We start from the raw sequence: 21,501 nt of genomic DNA, 5'->3' as shown, positions 1-21,501 counted from the left end.
GGTAGAAAATGTTTTCTACATAGTGCAAAAGCACTACTCACAAATTCATATTCTAGGATTCTGATTTATATTTTTTAGTATGAAGTTATAAGCATGTTCTCTTGGATTTTTCCAACAACTTTTCCTTTGGGAGTTTCCATGAAATGGAATATATTTTACAGAAGACAGAAACTACAAGGATTCTACAGGTACCACCGTTTTCTCAAAGATTTTTTTAAACCAACTGAGCCAGCTCTCAGATCTGATGTTAAACTTTCTTTCTCATCCATCCACCCCCACAGTGATATATATACTTACTTGTTTGTTTGTTTGTTTATTTATTTATTTGTTGAATTTATTGAGCTGACATTGGTTAATGAAATTATTCAGGTTTCAGGTACACAATTCTACAATCCATCATCTGTACACTGTATTGTGTGTTTATCCCCCAAGTCAAGTGTCCTCTATCACCATTTATCCATCCTTTACCTTCTTCTTCCTCCTCCACCCCCTTTCCTCTGTAAAGTTTTTATTTTTTTTATTTTTTTAGCTGAATTTGCAGCAATCAAAACTACTTTTAAAAGTAGAATATGTTAAAAATACACTTTCAGGCTAGACCAAGAAAAAGAAAACAGAAGATCATAGACTTAAATAGTCGGAAGAATAGATCACATTTAAAAGAAAAATAAGTATTTTTCAGCTTTCGTCATATAAAATATTTGTATATGCTTTGTTCATGTATTTAAAATTGGAAAGATTAAACCTACAACCACAGAGGACTTCAATAAATCCCAGTCTTCATCCATTACTGTCATTTTACCTGTAGCTCTTCCCTGACTTGGAAGGCTGTTTAAATATCATCTTTTCTGGTTAACTTTTAAAGATCATAATCTTATTATCTAATTCAGAAAACTAAGACATTGGTTCTGACCTCATAACTTTGTCAGTCTTTTACCTTCCAATGAAAAGTGCGCCAACGTCCCCAAGATCATGATAAGGAGAGTTTCCCTTCTCTGGGAAGATGGGGCACCACGGAGGAAGAAACTTAGCCTCTACCGTTGGGTGTGAAAATACAGGGAATGACCTTATCCAAAATGGCCCCCTATGTCTTACCAACTCTGCGATCTAGTCTAAAAAATCAGAACTTTTTTGTACTTTCTAGAATACACTGCTTTATTTATTTATTTGTTTGCCTTGCACTTTGGCCATAGCAATTTGGGTTTCCTCAGTTTGCAACACGTTACCTCCGCCAAGCCCCTCCCACTCACCTGTCCATGACTCTTCCTCTTTTCAGCTGCCTAATGCCTATTTGTCCTTCAAAAGTTAACCAGTGTCTTCTCCTCTGGGTCCTTCGCCCTGGTCTGGTCATAGTTGGGTAAGGTGCCTCTCCTGTGTGTGCCACTGCACCCTTTGCCTACGGTATCCTATCCTGGCCAATATACCAGCACACTACAGAAACTTACACCTCTGGCCTTTCCCTGGACAGGTATCTTCCAAAATTCTGGAAGGGGCCCAGCGGTGAGTTCACATGGCCCTATGTTTTTATTAAACTTACAAGAATAAGGTATTTTTATACTCTTTTTCTTAAAGGATGTTCCCAATTGTTTGTGCCATATGGATTCTACAAAAATTTGATCTTCTGCCTGCCCTAGACTGTATGACAGTGTAACTTAAAATTACCTAGAGGTAAGCTTTCAGGTGAGCTTCAAGTGAGTTTAGAGGATTATTTATGTAGCACCAAACACCTTAGCATATTATAATAAATTACTTGTAATTTCCTTTTCTGTTCTCCACTAGACTTCAAGCTCCTGGGGATCAGGGGCCATAGCTTGTCCCCAGTGACAGCATAACACCTGGTGGTGAATAATAATGACTCAATAAATGCAATTATTATGAAACTGAGTACTTTGTTGATTTTTCTCTCATAAATTACATGTTCCTATATTAAAGACTTCTGCTGAAAACAAAACACACAATAGTTACATGGTATATTTAATCCTTTTTAGCAAGGTAATTTGTATCTCATTAAGTCTGAGTGGTTCCAAAGGAAATGCATGTATTCATCTGAAAAGAAAATACAGAAACCAGACTATCTCCTGAATTAGTGTATATTGATATCCTAATTATAATTATCAAAGCATTCCTCTAGGCCAGCGGTTCTCAACCTGTGGGTCACGACCCCCTTGGGGGTCAAATGACCCTTTCACAGGGGTCGCCTAAGACCAACGGAAAACACATATATAATTACATATTGTTTTTGTGATTAATCACTATGCTTTAATTATGTTCAATTTGTAACAATGAAATTGGGGGTCACCACAACATGAAGAATTGTATTAAAGGGTTGTGGCATTAGGAAGGATGAGAACCACTGTTCTGGGCCGATTCCCAGAAAAAAGTTATTTTCTTAATCATAAATTAGCCAATATAAAATTACAAAATTTTCAGCTGCTAATTCTTGGTGAGCTTACTAAGAAGAAAAATATAAAAATTATCTGGTGACAGCTAACATTTATTTGATGGAAGATTTACGGGTCCCTAAAATTAATCCAAGTCACAATTTTCTGAACAAATGGACAAAAGCTATTGTGATGATGTTTAAATGATACCTCTTTGTCCATTTAAGCTTTTAAAGTGTCATTGAATTTGAAACCCCTAATAAGTTACATAAGACATTACATTTCAATTAACTCTGACTTTAAAAATCATAAGTAGATGATTTTCTGAAACAAAGCTGAATAACATAGGGTACAACTGGAAAAAAAACTTTTTACTTTTCTCCCAATACTGCTGTATAGTACGTCCTAGCTCCCTTCCTGACATCTTGGGGAGAGGTCAACGCTTTTTAGATCAGTCTCATTCTAAAAAGTCCACTCTGTTTTACATCCAACCTTGCCTGTCTTAACCCTGTGCAAGGATCCCATCCTCAGCAGCTCAGCCTGATCAGTGGTTTGAGGAGGGAAGAAGAGTGTTGGCTACTCTGATTCACTCCTCCTCTTCAGGATGCCATCTGGTTCTTATAAGACTGGAGTTACAGAAATGGAGTGAGAGGCTGTGCATTTTATGCTCTTGTACTCTGGCCATTGGTCCTCTTGTCACAGCAGCTGTTATTCTTTATGTTGTACATTTTTGTGTTCCTCAGAAACTCTGTATATTAACCATGTTTCTAGCTTCTGTAAACTTGACACTTTACCATCTGCCCTACATACAAATGCAGGACACACTTTGTTTTGGACAACCTGATAAAACGCCGAGCCATCCTGCCTCCCTCATCACCCTCTTCCCAACCTTGGGAGGAGTCCTTTCTAGGGTGTGCTTTTCAAATACAAACTAGTCAGTCAAGAGTCCATACCCTCAACCTCCTCTGTTATTAGGCTTTCACACTCCGGACCACTATATACCAGCCCTAATCACACCAGGGCCCAGGTACCATATCATGAAGGCAGTCCCTATGCCCCAGAGCCCATTGAAATGATCAAACTAGCCAATCCTAAGCCTGACTGCCCTGCCTCACCTTCCTTCTCAGGGAACCCAGAAAAAAGGCTCTTTCCCACAGCGTCTTTCCTTCTGCCTGTGACCAACCCTAGTGCTTCCCTGTGTGGCTCCGTGGTATGGCTTGGCCCTTCCTCGTGGGAGGTATGAGCAACTAGCTATCTTTTCAATGGTAATTGATTGTCTCTTGATCTGTTGGCCTTATTATACCTCAAGTTTTCTATTAGAACACTATACTTTTAAACACTCCCCATTGAGAATGCCCCATTGCACCATTCCTGCGAAGGTAGTCTATAGGTGATTTTCAGCTCCCACTCCTGGAAACACATGAACAGCCTCTTCAAATAGGGGACCTGCTCCCCAGCACTTAGCCCTTTGCAGTACATACAAAGGGTTCCATCAGGACAGCTCAGATTAGGCAGCCTAAGTAGTGATGACTCAGACCTCTGGGAACATCAGATAACCCTGCCCTGCCAGGCAGTGAAGAGTTGCTTGACCACAAAGCCTTGCCAATCTGTGATATCAGCTAGCCCTCCTGGGTACTTGACTTGGCTGAGGTGGGAAGCACCTTATTCCATAATAAAGGGAGGAGAGATGCCATAACACTCCACTGAGTTCATCCACTGCATGAGGTCATCTATGAGTGCAGTGTTTTGTTTTGCATGACCTGGGTGATGGAGGTGGATAATTTTAGTAAGTTCTGCTGAGATTGCCTAGTGGCTCTCTTTAGAATATAATAATAATTTATCTCCTGTTAACCTCAGCTTCAAGGCTTTAGCCAAACTTCCAAAACAGTAGGAAAAAAAAATCCAATTTGATGTACTGATTTAAATAAAGTATTTATGGTATAATAATGAGTTTTCACCTCACAAAAAATAAATGTTTTATGCTTCCTTAATTTTTTATTTTAATGTAAATGAGACTGATTTTCTAGTTAGCACTGGGATAAGGATAGTCCTATGGATATATATATACACACATATATAGCCACAAATCCAAAATTAATTTATTTTTAAATAAATCTTTGGTATTAAAAAAACAACCCAATATACATTGCATTGCTTATAAAAGTGAATTTCATTTTATAGAAATGCCAAAGTTGTAACTATAAGTCCTAGGGGTACAAATGGGTGAAATGCTATTCCTTTTAAAGAGTTTGACATTTAGTTGATTGTGACAAAAGCCAAGTAGTTGCTATTCTTCACTCATTATTCTAAAAGGTAAAATGAAAGAAAAAAAAACACAGGTAACAATTTAAAGGACAAATGCAGTTGATAGAACACTTAGTTCATCCAAGCGGACTGAGATATTTTATTCATGGTCTTCAGTAAAATGGATGAGAAAGAGGGTACTAGGTTCTTCCATCTTTGATGTAAATGCTTTGAAAACTCATTTTCAAGAAAGAAAAATTTTAAAGAGTTAGATATAATCAATTGTGTTATTGATTATTCCTATCTAGTGTTTCAATAAATGAAAAATTCTTCACTATCAATGGGCTTTGAAACTGAAATAGCTTTATGAGTAAGTAGGCTTCTTCACAACCACTATGAGGACATCAGATCTGCCCTTAAAGATATACATTCAGGTGAGTTTAGTTTTAATTTGATTAAAATTTTTTAAAATTTAAATTAATTTTAAAAATTAAAATTTGACTAAAAATTTGATTGAAAAAAATTAATCTCAAAAATTTGGAAGCCATATGAATCCAGATATAAACTTTTAAAATATTGGAAAAATACTGCAGTGATATTTTACTAGTTTCATGAGGCAACATGGGACTCAGGGTACCACTTGCTCTCATATTTACAGTAATTTTATATCCTGTTGTAATTCAGTGCTTTTCCTTTCAAGCACTTTCATATCTCTATCTGAGTTACTCTTATTTTCATACCATATTGTACTGATTTAAAATATTATGTTGACAAATATAGCATTCTTAGGGATTTTTTTTTTCTAATATCTTACCAAACACGGGGCACCCAAAATCCAGGTTTTTTCTCTCCAGGTCTTAATTTTAAATTTAGGTTCTTGGACACACTTACATTAATTCTGAATATGCCATTGCAATCTTCCTAAAATAGAAAAAAAAGAGAGAGATGAAGGAGGAAACTTGGTCAGAAGAGGAACTCAGAAAAGATAAAAAATACATTTTACATAGAGTCACAAAGATCTTTATTTGACAAAAGTGATATGGACAGCTAACCACAAATAGTAACCATGACTACAGAGATGAGTGGTGAAAGTTGATGCTGAAAACATTAGTAAACGGACAAAAGATATGATTAAACATTCCTTTAACGAAGATGTACAAAGGGCAGTGAGCACATGGAAAGAATGCTCAGCATCATTAGCCATCAAGTAAATGAAAATCAAAACCACAGTGAGATATCACTAAGACCTGCTCAGAAGGCTATCATTAAAACAATTAACAACAAGCTTTGACAAAGATTTGCAGAATTGAAATCCTCATACTAGAACCTTCATATACTGCTGGTGGGAATGCAAAATGGTGCAGCCACTTTAGAAAATAGTGTGGCAGTTTCTCAAATGACCAAACAAAGGGTTACCTAAAACCTAGAAATTCTACTTCTAGGTATCTATCTATTTAAGAGAAATGAAAAAACAACAACAACAAAAAACATGCACAGCGAAATTTATAGATGAATGCTTATATCACTATTATTATAAACTAGAGGTCCAGTGCATGGATTCATGCACCAGTGGGGTCCCTTGGCCTGGATTGTGCCCTCTCGCAATCTGGGACCCCTCAGGGGATGTTGGAGAGCCGGTTTTGGCCCAATCCCCACAGGTCAGGCTGAGGGACCCCACCGGTGCATTTTTTGCCCAATGAGAATGTATGTTTCATGTGTAATCCACGTAACATAAAGCCATAATTTAAAAGAGCACATGAGAAGTGAAAGTAATGTAAGTAGTACTTCCACCTGGGGGCGCTGTGCTGAGAAGGCTTTAAGGAGGAGAGAGCATTCTAGCAGGAAAGAGCCTTCCAAGCAGAGGAAGTAGAATGAAGAAAGTAGGTATATGGTGACTTATTCTAATCACTTAACCCCTCTGAACCTATTAGCTCCTATATAGCACTTCTCACACAGTGATGAAGTGCTCTAGTATGCACCAGGCCTCTAGTATGCATATAAGATCTTTGCTTAATCTCTCCCTGCCCCCCCCCGCCCCCTTCCCTCTAAGATTCATCAGTTTGTCCCATGTCTCCATGCCTGTATTGAGCATCTGCCCCCTGGTGGTCATTGTGCGTTACATTTACTGGCTGGTCGACCGGTTGCTTAGGCTTTTATATATAGAGATAGCATTATTTCTAACTAGAGGCCCAGTGCACAAAATTTGTGCACTGGAGGGGGGGGGGTTCCTCAGCCCAGCTTGCCCCTTATCACATACTGGGAGCCCTCAGGGGATGTCCTACTCCCTGCTCCCTGCTCCCCTTGCACTTTGCAAGCACCAACAGTTGCCTGATTCCTCTGCCTATAAACCTTTGATGACTTCTCATTTTTCATCAAGGAAATTCTGACCCCCTTAGACCGGCATTCTAGGTCTCTGAGGATCTCTTCCTAAAGTACATTTCTGGCCTGTTTTTCAGTTCATTTTGGCATGGGAGGGAAGTGAATGGGTGGGTTAGGTTCTTTACATAAATTAACTAATTTAATCTTTATAATATCACTGTGTGAGAAGTGCTATATAGGAGCAAATAGGTTCAGAGGGGTTAAGTGATTAGAACAAGTCACCATACCTACTTTCTTCATTCTGCCTCCTCTGCTTGGAAGGCTCTTTCCTGCTAGAATGCTCTCTCCTCCTTAAAGCCTTCTCAGCACAGCGCCCCCAGGTGGAAGTACTACTTACATTACTTTCACTTCTCATGTGCTCTTTTAAATTATGGCTTTATGTTATGTGGATTACACATGAAACATACATTCTCATTGGGCAAAAAATGCTGCAAAGCAGGGGCAGTGACTTACACATTTTTCCAGCCCTCATTTCACCAATCATGGTGCTTTGTACATAACTGATATTTAATAACTTAACCATCAAAAGGTATTCTCAGAATTTGATTACAGGGCTTTGGTGACTAAGTTCTGGGCTCCATATCTCTACCGAAAGTGGTGTCAATATTTCAAGTTTTAAGAAAAAGGTACTGAGGGAGGAAGTGCTCAGGTAGGCATCAAGAAACTAACCCGTTCTCTCAACTGGGAAACACAGCACTAACAGCTCAAAGCTATGTTATCTTTAAACATTAGCTATGTGATCCAAATATTGGGGCATCTAGTTTCCCCTTTCCCTTCTTTTAGAAAGATAGACTGAAATTCCGAGGTAGACCTGCAGTTCCTTTCATCCACCTGGTCTCCTTGGCCTTGGCCTCCTATGTCAGGACTAGGAAAAATCCTGTCCCAATGTAAGGACACAGACCACATCTCACTACGCCAATTTCCTTTCTATCATTCTGCTCTCTATGATGGCTAAGTTTTCTTAGGCGTTCTTATGAGCCTACTGCTGAGGCCTCATTGCTCTGAGAAAGAGGATAAATGCACCATGATATCTGAGTGTTTGTCCATCCATTGTGAGCTCTCTGTCTCCTATCCACGTAAGCATCAATCTTCAGCTTGGACTGGGGAAGAGTAGATAACATAAAATCACACTGCACTTAGGCTGTTAGTAATATACTGAGTCATCAAGGTTCCCAGTAGGCTTCATCCTGAAATGCTGTTATTCTCTTCTTGGCCTCTATTCAGCGTGAATTTAAAATAATCCTACTTTCCTTATGCAAGCTTATGGACTAATGAATCAGTTCCATATGATTTCCTTCATCAGCTAATTTGGTACACCATGACCTTTATAGCAGGTTCCTTGTTATTTCTTCTCAGGTTTATCCTCTGTGGAGGGCAGCTAAAGGAAGCAGTGACTTAGGTGTGCCTTGTGCAACAACATAAGATCTGCCCATCTTAAGTATGTCTCTTCTGTCCTGACGCTTCCTGAAATCCTCATTATGAATATACTCCATAATGAATATTGACTGCACAAAGATGTTATCTGTGTTTTATTCCAATTAGACAGCTAATAATTTTCATAATTAGAGGACTTTTCAAAATGATAGAAACTCTATATTAGATAATCATAGTTTCTGGAAATACCTATTGTAATTCAACTCTATTAATCCTTTGGAAACATGCATTTTAATGGGCATGGGCATTATTTTACTTGTATGAATGAGTACATACTTTTGCTAGTTTATACAGTAGCAGTACTTGGTTCACTTCATTAGTTTACTCATAATTTTGGGAAGAATCCTAAAAGATTGAGGCACTGGGTGGTGTAGCAGAAACTGGCAATTATTAACCAAACTCTGTCCCTTTCCCCCCCACAGAAAACACCACTAAGCTACATATTGCAGTCCTTCCAGTCTGGTGAGGCTGTGCTCTTCTCAGTGGAACATGGGTTGAAGTGAGGTGTGCTGCTTCTGAGCTCAGCCTTCTCAGTCAGAGATGGTTCTTTGTTCATATGAGCCAGCTAAATGGAGAAGACTTGAAAACAGCAAAGGGTGGGGACACAAAACAGAAGGAACTTGAATGCCGGAAAGGTAATTTGGAGGAGAGCTGTCCAATTTACCGAAGATGCAATATATTCATTTCATTATGTTCAGCTGAAATATTGGGGTTGTTCCAGCAGTTAGCTTTCTCTTACTGACACTGACTAAAGGAACAAGCATTAGCAAAATATTCAAGCTCAGGTCTTTGTTAGTTGTCTTAATTCTGGGCAAATAAGAGCTGGTGCAAGGCCTTGACTTCCTAATGGGGAGAACGCTGGAGTGGAGAAGTGTTATACAGGGGAGGTGAAAGTCAGACTTTGCCTTCCGTACTTTTGGGTGGGGAGGCTATTTGTTGACATGAGTGTCATGTGACAACAGAGGCAGGATTAAGTTCAGGAAGACTCAAAAGAAAAGTTTCTGAGATTCAACACCTGGAATCTTGGGTGACTATGCAGAAGATGACAACAGTAGATTGACACTGGAATAGGAGGGAAGAGTAGAATTCCCTGAAATGTGCTTTTACTCTTACAAAGCTTTGTTAGCTGGAAAAGACATACTACATGCTTTAAGCCAAAGGAGTTCATGGGAAGAGAATTTTAAGAGTTTTGTCAGGGGGCTGTCAAAGTTGCCTCAGCACATGCTTACCAAGGGATGGTAAACTACCTTAATTTTTATTCCAAAAGATAGAAAGGAGTATCTTACCCTTCTAATAATGTTGGGGTCATTGCACTTTGCCAGTTTTCCAGCAAAAAGCTGAACTCCAAAGCTTGCAAAAACAAGCATTAATGTCAACAAAAGAATGGAGACCTGAAAGAAATTGGTGAGATGTCAAATCTCTCATTAAAACTTTAAACAGTACATTTGGTTTGAACAGCAATATGAACGGGACTTTTCTGATAACATTGTATGAAATTCATGATCTTTTGATGATATTTTTTAACTTCTCTATCAGGTCATTTAATTAGCCTTACTGGAATGTTAAAAGAAGAAAATTAACCAGAGGTTTTGAATTTTCAGAATAAAAACATACAACTTTCATGTAAGAATATGGGCTAAGGTATTGTTGATATGACTTAGACTTTTCTGATTTTAAAGTCAGCACTTTGATCTATTTTATTGAATGGAACAAAAGAAACATGTTTAAACAATTATATTTTCCCCATTTTCTCAAAATAGATTCATATCTCTATTAGCAGAACACAAATTAGAGGGGCAGTGGCTTTGCTTTCTTGTGAGCATGAGGGCATGTGAATGTGCTACTCACAGGATTTAAGTAATTCAGTCTAAAATAAACATACAAATCTGTTAACTGGCTCAGGCTCCCTCTGCTGGATGGCTACTTTGGTCTCCGCAGAGAAAAGTGGCAAAGGGTAAAATACTGAGCACACTATTGATCTGTACCTGTCGACTAACCTAAAATATACCTTAAGTACACTTAAATTGCACAGAAACATCACCAGAAGAAAGGCACATATAGATTCTCTTCTAAAATCTATTAAGGGTCAAAGATATGCCACATTTAGCCATCAGGTGATATTCAGTTTTTCTTCAGATCTAGCGGTGTGAAAGCCAACATTTTTATGGCTTTGTGACAAAGAAAATATGGAATTTTAAACACATATTTAAAAAGTGTTAGCAACTCCATGCCTATAGTAACAGTCCAACCTGTCTGTAAAATAGCTTAGGATCAAATGCAACTACAGCTGCTCTCTTACCATAGGTGTGTTTCTAGAAAGCAAGATATGAAATAGGCTTATGGGAATTCATTCACATTTTTCCATGCACAAGCAGAACTCATCAGTAATAACAAGAATCCTTTGATCACTCCTTCTGTAACAGATTGTGAGCAATGAGCATCTTACTCATCATTTTATCTGCAGCCCTGCTCTTAAAAGGACCCTAAATCAATGTTCACTCAAACAAAAAGAATGTTTTTCCCCTCAATCACATTTGGAAGTATCCATTACTGTATATTTAGGTTACTCAGAGTAGGGTATATTTGTGTGTTTCTTTTTGTGTGTGTTGTTTTATGTTAACATTCTAGAGATCAGAGATAAATTCTACTGCTATATGCTTTAAGTGACATATTAAATGAGATTATGAACCCAAATGTGTTAATTCCTAATATCATTTTGTGAGGTAAATGGGAAAACTAAAACCCAGAGTAGAAATTAGGGCCAACAGTTAGGAATGGAAGTGTCAGCAAATACTGTCTTTGGATTCTCCTTTCATTGTCATTTCCAGAGAGCTCTTCTTTAGCTTAGGAAAAAAAAATGTTTGTTGAATGAAATATATTAATAAGGCAGAAGCATTTGGGGGTAAAGTTTCTGAAGATGTATTGTGCATTATTAGTGCTTCTATAATCTTCTGACCAAAAAGTAAAATTGCAGACTTCACCTTGACAAGCAAGACTTACTTTATCCTCTCATTAGCTACATTACAGAGGTGGACTCTGCACTGGGAGTGAAGGTAGTTGTAACATACCAAAAAAATTTCCTTGAAGCCACTGAAAAGCTCTCGAACCACTTTCCTCATCTGTGGCACCAGTTTGAATATCCGCAGCGGCCTTAGGCACCGAAGCACCATGAGGAGCTGAGCTCCTGATTCAGCAGGCACATTTTGAGGCATCCAACAAAGAAATATCAAGCTCACCTAGAAGGAAAAAAATCATCTCTGAAATTTATACAATTTATCCTCCACTGTGTACATTTTCTGAGAGCCAACTGACTACAACTACCCCTTAGGAGAGACTCCATGTGTTATATGGGACACGCATTTTACCCGATAACTATGCAGTCTCTTCACTCTAAACTATGAACCCAATCTAGACCCAAGCAACCCTAAAGCACAGTCATCAGGCATATGCAGGAATGGAACGGGGTGCCACCATGGGTGTGCACCAGTGCACTCTGGCCCTTCTCTTACTGACACACTGGAGGCTCTGCTCATGTCAGCAGGATTGAAATTCCTTTGATCAAAGAGACTAAACCTCATTCATGACCTAATACTATTTTATTAACTACCTATACATGTTGCACTTAAGGGTCACAGTTCTCCTTGCTGTGCTGAAAAGAAATTGATTTTATACCTTCTTGAACATAAAGAGAAAAAAAAGAAAGAAATTTCTTTGAGTTGTTTCCTATGGTTTCTCAAATTAGTTTAACCAAACAGTTGAATGGTCTTTCCTAGCCAGGTATTTTGTGCCTTAGAATTGGGAGAAAGGTCCAACCACTCTCACTTTAGTTTGTTTTTAGTAGTAAGGCAGCTCATCAATCAATTATATGATGTAGATTTTTTTTTTTTTAGTATTGGAGCCACTAGAATTGTGGGGGCCAAACTAGTTTTGCTATCATAGACCTTATTAATGCATGTCTTATGCATACATAAAAGTGGATGATGTATTTCCAACCATTTCCATGAATCTTTTTAATGCTTTCCATTTAGATTTTTATATGCATGCCTCTTATTCAGCTATAATGGACTTACTAGTACTTTACTTAAGAACTCAGTTTGGGCATCTAAACTTTGGTGACTCACATATCTCACTCTTGTACCAAGAAAAGCAGGAGCTTTTACAAATCCATTATATTTCACATTTAGGAAATAATCACAGACTTACAAGATATATAAATATGTCCATTACTCCACCAAAGTCTCTGATGACAGCAGTTGGAGTGAAAAATAAGCCATCTGCCATAATCTTCAGATTAAGCTCAATGCTCATGAATATCACAAATACATACTCAGCAATCTGAAATGAGCAAAAGGCAGTTTGATCACAGTGAATGGAAAAGATGCAGGTCAGTGTCTTTCCTCGGAGCTGTGGGTTAAGATTCAGCAGAGGTACCTGCAAAGTAGGTGCATGCATGACTCTTCGGAAGGGAGATTCGAACATCATGGAAATGCAGGAGCAGATGGTTACAATGATCATGACCCAGTCCAGGTAAGTCACCAATCCCAACAAGTCACTGCCAAAGACCAAACAGAACTGAGGAACATACACGATCCAGTAAAGGCAGCTAAAAGCCAGAGAAGTCACTGTTGTGATTCTAATAATGTGACTGGTACATTTTTATGAATCATCAATTGTCTATTTCATGGCACAACACAGCAGGAAAATAGAGGGCATTTTTAATATTTTTGTGCATCATAAAATAGTACACAGAAACTTCAAATGTGCATGGGAAACAGAAGTTGGAAAGCTTACTAAAGTTGATGGTACTTCGTATTTTTCACAGCTCCTGTGACAGGATCTGTTTTAGATCTGTAAGAGAGAATAATCGTATAAACTTCTGCAATATAGCAATGGTGTTATAACTTGGCAGCATAGAATTTAGAAACATCGCATCTACCTAAATCTCTTTTTACCCTTTATAAAATGTCCATTTAATATACTAGAGGCCCGATGCATGAAATTCGTGCAAGGGTAGGCCCTCACAGCCCCGGCTGCCTCAGCCCTCGCAGCCACCCTGGCTTTGTCTGGAAGGTCATCCAGTCATTCTGCTGATCGGCTGTTCTGTCGATTTGCATATTTCACTTTTATTATTATAGATGTTAACTGTATGTGACTTTGGGAGACAGAGAACATTAGATGAAAAAAAATCAGAAGAGCTTGCAGTTAATACATATGAAAGTAAAATTTTATATTTCTCAAAATATTTAATTTTAGAGTTGATGATTCCATTCAACAATTTCTGATATGGATTTTACAGAATTAAAATTGGCTTTTCTTTCAAAACACACAGTTAAAATCTTTTCCTTAGCAGTTTGAAGATGTTCCTCATAATTATTTAATTAAATATCTCTAAATTCAACAGAGTCCTTCACACTGTATTTAACTGTGATCTTGTGGAGTAATGTATATAGAATTTCTCAGTAAGGGAATCTCTAACTTTTACTTTTTTGGGGAACCAATCTTTAGTGAGCCCCTAATAGTGCTTGTATGTGTACTCCCAATTACAACAAAGTCATCTTTGGTCCATATCAGCTGTGTTGCTGACAAGGAGAATTACATCACACTAAATGGGGTGGAGAATTAATAATCAGGTGTTAACATGAAGGCAGCCAACAGGATAATTCCAGATTAAAAACCCACTTTGGAACTCATCAAATCAATTTTAAATTGCCAACTTTTTCCTTTACTTTGTGAAAACTCAGGGGAGTTTTTAATGATTATTACTCAATTATTTGAAGCTGTGAAGATCTTTCTAGAAAAGCAGAAAGAACAATGGATTGGCTGTCAGAGAGGGCCATGCACTAGCTGGTGTCCTTGGCAAAGCTCTTAATCTCTGCTGACCTAAGAGTCATCCCCCGTTAGAGGAGAAGATACACAAACACCACCAAATGATTGCTGAGGTCTCCTCCAGTCCTGAATGTCATGACAGTGTATTAGTTTCAGATGGCTGCTATCACAAAATACCACAGATGGAGTGGCTTAACCAACAGAAGCTCATTTTCTCCGCTCTGGAGGCTAGAAGTTCAAGGTGTCAGTAGGGTTGGTTCCTTAAGACAGCTGAGAGAAGGCTGTCTCAGTTCCCTCTCCCTGGCTTGTGGATGGCCATCTTCTCTTTGTGTCTTCATGTAGTCTCCCCTCTCTACGTGGCCGTGTTGTCCAAATGTCCTCCTCATGTAAGGATACTGGTCATTTTGGGTTAGATCCCACTCTAATGACCTCATTTTAATTTAATGACTTCTTTAAAAGGTCCCTATCTTGGTTACATTCTGAGGATACTGGGGTTTAGCACTTCAACACATGAATATTTTTGGGGGGTGGACACAATTCCGCTCACAACAGATAGTGAATATCATATGCTACTGATTATCAACACAGAAGGTCAATTTACTTAAATGATAGCATCAGAGAAATTCCAGCTATCGATGGGAAAGTATTCGTACTTCTTCCACGACTTTTAATGTCCTCAGGATATTACTTAAAGTTATGCATGACAAAAATTCCATGTCATCCACTGGCTGCCTGCTAACAACGGCTTGAGTCATCACAAATGCAGCGGCCTCCAGGTTGACCGCACTGACAGCCTCTTGCCCATTTGTTCCATGTGGGTAGGAATGGAGACACTGGCCAGTGGGTTTTCTTCTTGAAACAGTTGATAATGGAAACACTAGTCAACTTTCTTTTTACTTTACATTATTCTAGAAGAAAGGGATTGGGGTATTTTGATCATAAAGAAATTACAAGTGGGAAAGAAGATGGACGCAATGCCTTCGCCTTGTCGCTCAGTCTCCCTTGGCTTCCGTGTTCAAAATGAATGTGGAGTTAATAACACCGATACAAACGTACTGGGCAGCAGTTAAAATGAACAGATAAAAATGGCTAAGTGCTTTCTAAACGTGAGTTTTATATAAATTTAAACTACTTGCAACCTTTGTTTGTTTTCCACCCGGTTGGCCGCTCAGCAAATAGGAGCAGCATGATTAATTAGCCCACAGTTTATTTTGTGACCCCATTAGGATTACACGTTCCTTCTCCCTGGTATGACAACCCCACCTGCTGTTTGTATGTCTCAGGCCAAACACCTGGCTGAAACTGAGTGTACTTACGCATTAAAGCGTGCCCGGACCACCACCCGGCAGAAGTTTCTGAACCTGTGCTCCCGTCCCACTATGAACAGTGGCTTATCGAAGTACGGGTGGTTCTCTCGCAGCTCTTCTTCTTGCACTTTCCTTGAAGGGGACATTTATGGGAGAGTAAGGTTAAGGGAACGTTTGCTGTTCCAAAGTGAGAGCCAAGAAACAGTGTAGCACCCTGTACCTTTTCATTTCTGCTTGCTCCTTTTTTTCTTGGATCATCTTTATTTCACTGTCTTCTCTTTGTGCATTTCTGTATCTCACTGTATTGGAATGCTAGAAAGAAATTAAAATGGGGCATATCAAAATGGATGATATTTTTGAACAACCACCCCAAAATGATCATTTTATACATATCTTTATTTTATATATACTTTAATGGCCATGGTCATCTTAGCAAAGGTGTTTTTTACTCCAAATGATTTTTTTTAAATATATATTTTATTGATTTTTTACAGAGAGGAAGGGAGAGGGATAGAGAGTTAGAAACATCGATGAGAGAGAAACATCGGTCAGCTGCCTCTTGCACACCCCTGACTGGGGATGTGCCTGCAACCAAGGTACATGCCCCGACCGGAATCGAACCTGGGACCACTCAGTCTGCAGGTCGATGCTCCAAACTGGTTAGGGCCAAATGATTTTTTTTTCAATAAAAACTTTTATTGAGAACCAGTTATGTGCCAGGTACTGTTCCAGTGCTGGGAATATGGCAAAATGGCAAAAACAAACAAACAAAATCTAAATATGACAACTAAATATGACAAATCAAACCCTAGTCTTGTGGGGCTAATGTTCTAATAATCAGGGAGACAAACCAAAATTAGATCAAAACAAGTAAGAATGTTAGAAAAGATTTAGCATTTTGGGGAAAAACAAAGGGGAATAAAGCATGCTAGAAGCCTACAAGTTTAAATAAACAGGTCAGAGCAGGCCTCAATAAGAAGTTGTTATTTGAGCAAAGACTAGAAGGATGCAGACCACTGGATTTTTGCAGAAATTAGTTTTTCCTGGGGAGTGAGTGGGTTTGCACACGGAAAAGCCAGGATGCCAGTGTGGGTGGAAAGCAAGCAACAGAGCTGGAGATGAGGCCAGAGGGGTGTGTGTGTGGGGAGCAGATCATGAAGCACATTGACTCTGATTTTCACTCTGTGGGAGATGTAAAGCCATTGCTCAAATAACTTGATAACATTTTATAGATCGTAGTGCCTACATTGAATTGTTTTTCTCTTCTATTATTATAACAAGTGAAAAAGATGAAACTCTCTATTTAAATTGCTTCTATTGTAGAGGAAAGATTTCTTATCATAAGCAGAATTCCCATGATCTTTTGCTATGGAGAAGACAGGGGGTGGGTTTTTGTTTTATATCTATGTAGAAAATATAACAGAGCATCTTTGAAGAAGAAATGAACTTCTGCAATTGAGATCATTCAAAGAGAGCCTTTTGTTGTATATTTTAAACATGTATTTTCAAAGCCATGTCCTAATTTGGTTTTGGAATTTACTGTGCATTTCTATTGAAATCCATGAAAGGAAAGTCCTCGGAACTAGTGTTGCTTCTCTGAATTTTTACCTAGAAATTTTCTCCATGCACTATGCTAGATCATAAATTTCAGTATACAGGTCTTGTGTTGGATCCAATCAGACTTCCATGTTGACAATACACTGGATCATATCAGACAACATTCTGGCTTAAAAAATCGTGGCAGTAACAGATGTTTGTGCTAATCAGAACCATGTACCTTGGTAATGGCTATATCAGGTGTCTCATCTGGGGCTCTGGGCCCATGTGGAGGAGTGTACACTGACCATCCTCTAACATTACCTGCCCCCAAATCTCATTCCTTCACACTATTTTATTTTTCTTTATGCAAAGTCAATCTGTCACAGTAAGAAAAAAAGGAATAACAATTACCCAGGAATTATTATATATTTGTTTACTTGCTTATCATTCTTTCACTAGACTCTAAGTGCCTGCAAGGCAGAGATGATGTCTTGCTTCCCCTCTAGTCCTTATCACTGAGAACAGAATCTGCATTCATATAATGAACACTTGATATATAATTGGGTCAGTGAATAAATAAATGAATGGCGTAGGGTCAAAAAGCAAATAAATTATTGGGAAATGTTGACATAAAATTCTTTTAGAAATCAAATTTTATTTCCCAGTATGCAAAGCTCTGAAATGATGGGCTTGGGACCTCGAGTCTAGAGGAGTGATGGCGAACCTATGACATGCGTGTCAGAGGTGACACGCGAACTCATTTTTTTGGGTTGATTTTTCTTTGTTAAATGGCATTTAAATATATAAAATAAATATAAAAAATATAAGTCTTTGTTTTACTATGGTTGCAAATATCAAAAAATTTCTATATGTGATGCGGCACCAGAGTTAAGGTAGGGTTTTTCAAAATGCTGACACGCTGAGCTCAAAAGGTTCGCCATCACTGGTCTAGAGATTTGGAATTTAGTAAATACTCAAAGTTAGTAATGTGAATCATTCCTATAATGTGCTTTGAATGTCTTTACTTTCAGTGAAATGTAACTGGTATGTCATTTTTTGTGTTGCTGTCTTAACAATGGCATATAGTTTGTCGGATGTCTGGAATTTTCTATGGTTAATCATCTCTTTTCTGTCCCTGGCCATTTAATTTGTTTCCTGAGTCTCCTGATTTTCTCTGGTAGAAAATCTTATGGAGACGTGACAATGTGACAGAAAGACCCAGGCACTGGAATCGTCTCAGCTGTCATTTAAATACATCTTAATAATCATGTTTTAAAATCCAAAGCTTTGCTTAGAACTTACATCTTGAGTCAGAGTTTCAAGAGATTTCCCCCTGCTGATCCTCTGGCTGTTTGATCCGTGTCTTAGTGACCTAAAACAACCACAACCAACTGGTCAATATATCTCAAGACCAACTTTGGACTTAAGCAATGATCATTGTTTAAAAAAAATAAATAAATAAAACAACTTTCCTTAAATAAAACAAGTATATTTCTTTTTTATAGCAAAAGCTTTTGTCTATCCAACTGTCTTTGATAACATCTAACTGAAATTCAGAATTTTCCTTTGGACATCACCACGGTGAAGATTTTTGAAAGAACTTTTGAATCTTTGGATCTGATCGTGACTATTTCGTTATTGTTACCACCAAGGAGTAGAATGCATGCTATCTGCTAACCAGGGCTGTGTGCGGCAAACACTTCCTGCAACACTCCTGTCCTTGGTTTCCCTGCAGCCTCCTCTCCTGCTGTATTTACCTGCGCTCCTGGCGGATGTGATGTTGCACACTGAGAATTGACCTTTCCTTTGCCGGCTGCCCCTCAAATGAGCCACTCAGCATGCGCTGTCGAGTGCAGGCTCTAGGAGAGAAAAAAAGGAGCCTATGATAAATGTGTGATCTGTACACTTGGAATGAATAATACATAACTGCTCATTACTCATTATTTTTAAGGAAACACCAATGATAAGGCAAAATACAGCAAATGACACACAATCCTAAAGGAAAAAGAGCTTTAGGCTTCCTGACAAGAATACATTTACAAAACAGAACTGTCTTGGCTATGAAGAGGGGCTGGAAAATAAACAGAAAGCTCTCTCTACCCCGCCACCCGCAACATGTTTTCCCTCCCCATCACCCAAATAGGAGAGCTTCTATTGGGATTCTGTGAGTAGTAAGGCCAGCCTGACCACAGTTAATCATGATGTTGGTTTTGAATTTAGCGGTTTTCAAAGCCCTTAGGGAAAGGTTTGTCCACCCAGGCCCCTAGGATGACAGAATATACATTTCAAGATTTTGCAGAACTCTAAGAAAATTGGAAAGCATAAAGTTAAATAGGGGCACAAATTAGTACAAAAGAGATGTAACTAAAGCTGGAATTAATACCGAGAAAAACCTCAGTCTGAAGCTTGTGACTTAAAGGTAGTCAGTCAGTCACCACTTTCTTCACAACCACAAAACTCCAAAGATTTTTAAAAATATGCTATCTTTTTCACAATTGGGTGACTCAACACTTGTAGTGTGAATGATTTGGAGAGAGAACAAAATTTCTTCTCCAGAAAGCTCTCTCCAACGGAAATGATAGAAATTCCCTTGATATAGTCATCAAGTGGAGAGAAATGCAGGGCTTAGGAGAGCTGTATGCCAAAGGTGACACTGTCAAGAGTTCGCTGAGTGGCCCTTCAGCTCAGTTCCCTAATGGGGAACATTAGGAGAAGGCCTTCATCTCAAAGAAAACTCACAGGCTTACAATACGATGATGTTATGATATGAACATCTCATGACACTGTATTTGTTCAACACCTGAACACGTCTGTTACTGTCATTGCTTTACATAAACACTTTCATAGTTATGTTTCCTAACATGTTACCTAGACTAGCTTTGATTTACATTACTGTCTGTCTCAGAGTTATAACCTTTGAGAAAAGATCTATGTCTGCTTGTGCGACGCCAGCATGGCCAAGGGTGAACCTGAGGAGGGGAGGTGAAGGATTGAAGAAAAGACAGACAAGAGAATACAGCTGGGACTTGGTGGATCTCCCATGCCTGGATGAGGGCACAAAAGACCCAGCCTGCAAGCCGATGCTTTATTTTATAGTCTGATTAAAACAAGATTAACGTGTATACAAATGTTCTTGTTTTGGCAACCCTTGCTGCACCTCCCACAGCCCATTAGCTACTTAGGAAGGAATCTGGGAGGGCTACAAGGTCAGGAAAAGGAGCTTTAGGCTTCCTGTCAAGAATACTTTTACAAAATAGAACTGCTAGGAGAGCTCTGCCCTCCAGGCTGGGACTTGTTTGTGCCTCTGCCACAGGTCAGCCCCAGGTTTGACCCTAGAGCAGCTCCCTACATCTGCTTAGTATACTTAAAACAGCAGTTTTTATGATATCATGTGTATATTTAAGTAATTAAAAGTGCCTTTGATACCAATGAAAATAATTATGGAGAATACCTATGAAGAATCATACAAACTCAATGAATGCAAATGCATTACAGAAAAATAAAACTCAAATAATCACTTTTCTTAGTTTAATAAGCAGCAGGAAACATTAAAATCCAAATAAAATTTTATTAAACAACAAGGATTTATGAGGATGATATACAGAGACTGTGCTTATTTCCAAGACTACAATGATGTTGCATAGGAAGATGCATTTGTAAGTTAGGCTGAGTTGACAAAGATGTAGCACGATCTTAGGTACACTACGGATTGTTTGTCCAACAAAGAACTGAAAATTATTAAGCCATCCTGAGAAAATCTATTTGGACAATGGTGTTGTTCTGACATATATATAGATCCCTGCCATTAGTGTAAAGTCAAGACTGAACCTGCAGCCACTGTCTTAGTAACTTTTATATTTTGTTACAAGACTCTCCCCTAAAGTGGTTGAGACCTATGGACTTACATACAAAATACATACAACTGTGTTATAACATACCCATTTGAGTTGGTTGTCCTGCTAAGTTTGAAATAGAAGAATGTAACTGGCTTTAAGCTGCCTGCTGAAGGGGCCTGTGTGCACAACAAAGCCTAATACCATGCAAACAGGAATTTGCAGCACAAAAAGTGAGGGTTTTTAGGAAGTGGCCCAAGCCTAGAGGCATAGGTGAGCTAATGCTCAAAACCTGGATCCCTGATTGGTTCCAAGGAATGGGTTTTATAGGGGGGAAATCATCAATTATGGTGACTACGAAAGATAGGTTCATGGTCAGGGTTGTGGTCTCTACTGATTGGTCGGTGCTAGGGTCTGGTCCTGATGTATCACTTTGTCTGGTTTTGCTGATTTTGAGGTCCTGGAGCTGAAACACAAGTGAGGCCTAGAGGCCATCGCTACTTTGACCAGAACTCTGTCTCTGTGGTCAACAGACCCAAGGTGTTATTTCTAGGATTATTC

At 38.6% G+C, this 21,501-nt stretch overlaps 1 protein-coding gene across 5 annotated transcripts in view; it reads right to left on the bottom strand.

The window, feature by feature from the left end:
• NALCN (sodium leak channel, non-selective) overlaps positions 1 to 21,501 on the bottom strand; it is a 309,491-nt gene that overhangs the window by 34,288 nt on the left and 253,702 nt on the right. For all 5 annotated transcript variants that reach the window (XM_036300871.1, XM_036300867.1, XM_036300869.1 and 2 more), the window contains 10 exons: positions 18,865 to 18,966; positions 18,410 to 18,479; positions 15,789 to 15,880; positions 15,578 to 15,700; positions 13,227 to 13,283; positions 12,867 to 12,987; positions 12,639 to 12,770; positions 11,504 to 11,671; positions 9,722 to 9,826; positions 5,437 to 5,543 (listed from right to left, as the gene is read on the bottom strand). In XM_036300871.1, coding sequence (XP_036156764.1) covers positions 5,437 to 5,543; positions 9,722 to 9,826; positions 11,504 to 11,671; positions 12,639 to 12,770; positions 12,867 to 12,987; positions 13,227 to 13,283; positions 15,578 to 15,700; positions 15,789 to 15,880; positions 18,410 to 18,479; positions 18,865 to 18,966 — 1,077 coding nt within the window. The remainder of the gene's footprint in view (positions 1 to 5,436; positions 5,544 to 9,721; positions 9,827 to 11,503; positions 11,672 to 12,638; positions 12,771 to 12,866; positions 12,988 to 13,226; positions 13,284 to 15,577; positions 15,701 to 15,788; positions 15,881 to 18,409; positions 18,480 to 18,864; positions 18,967 to 21,501) is intronic.

The sequence above is a fragment of the Myotis myotis genome, unplaced genomic scaffold, assembly GCF_014108235.1.
Source record: "Myotis myotis isolate mMyoMyo1 unplaced genomic scaffold, mMyoMyo1.p scaffold_m19_p_3, whole genome shotgun sequence".
Taxonomy (NCBI): Eukaryota; Metazoa; Chordata; class Mammalia; order Chiroptera; family Vespertilionidae; genus Myotis; species Myotis myotis.
Note: the sequence above shows the minus strand (reverse complement) of the source record. Positions and strands in the feature narration are given on the sequence as shown.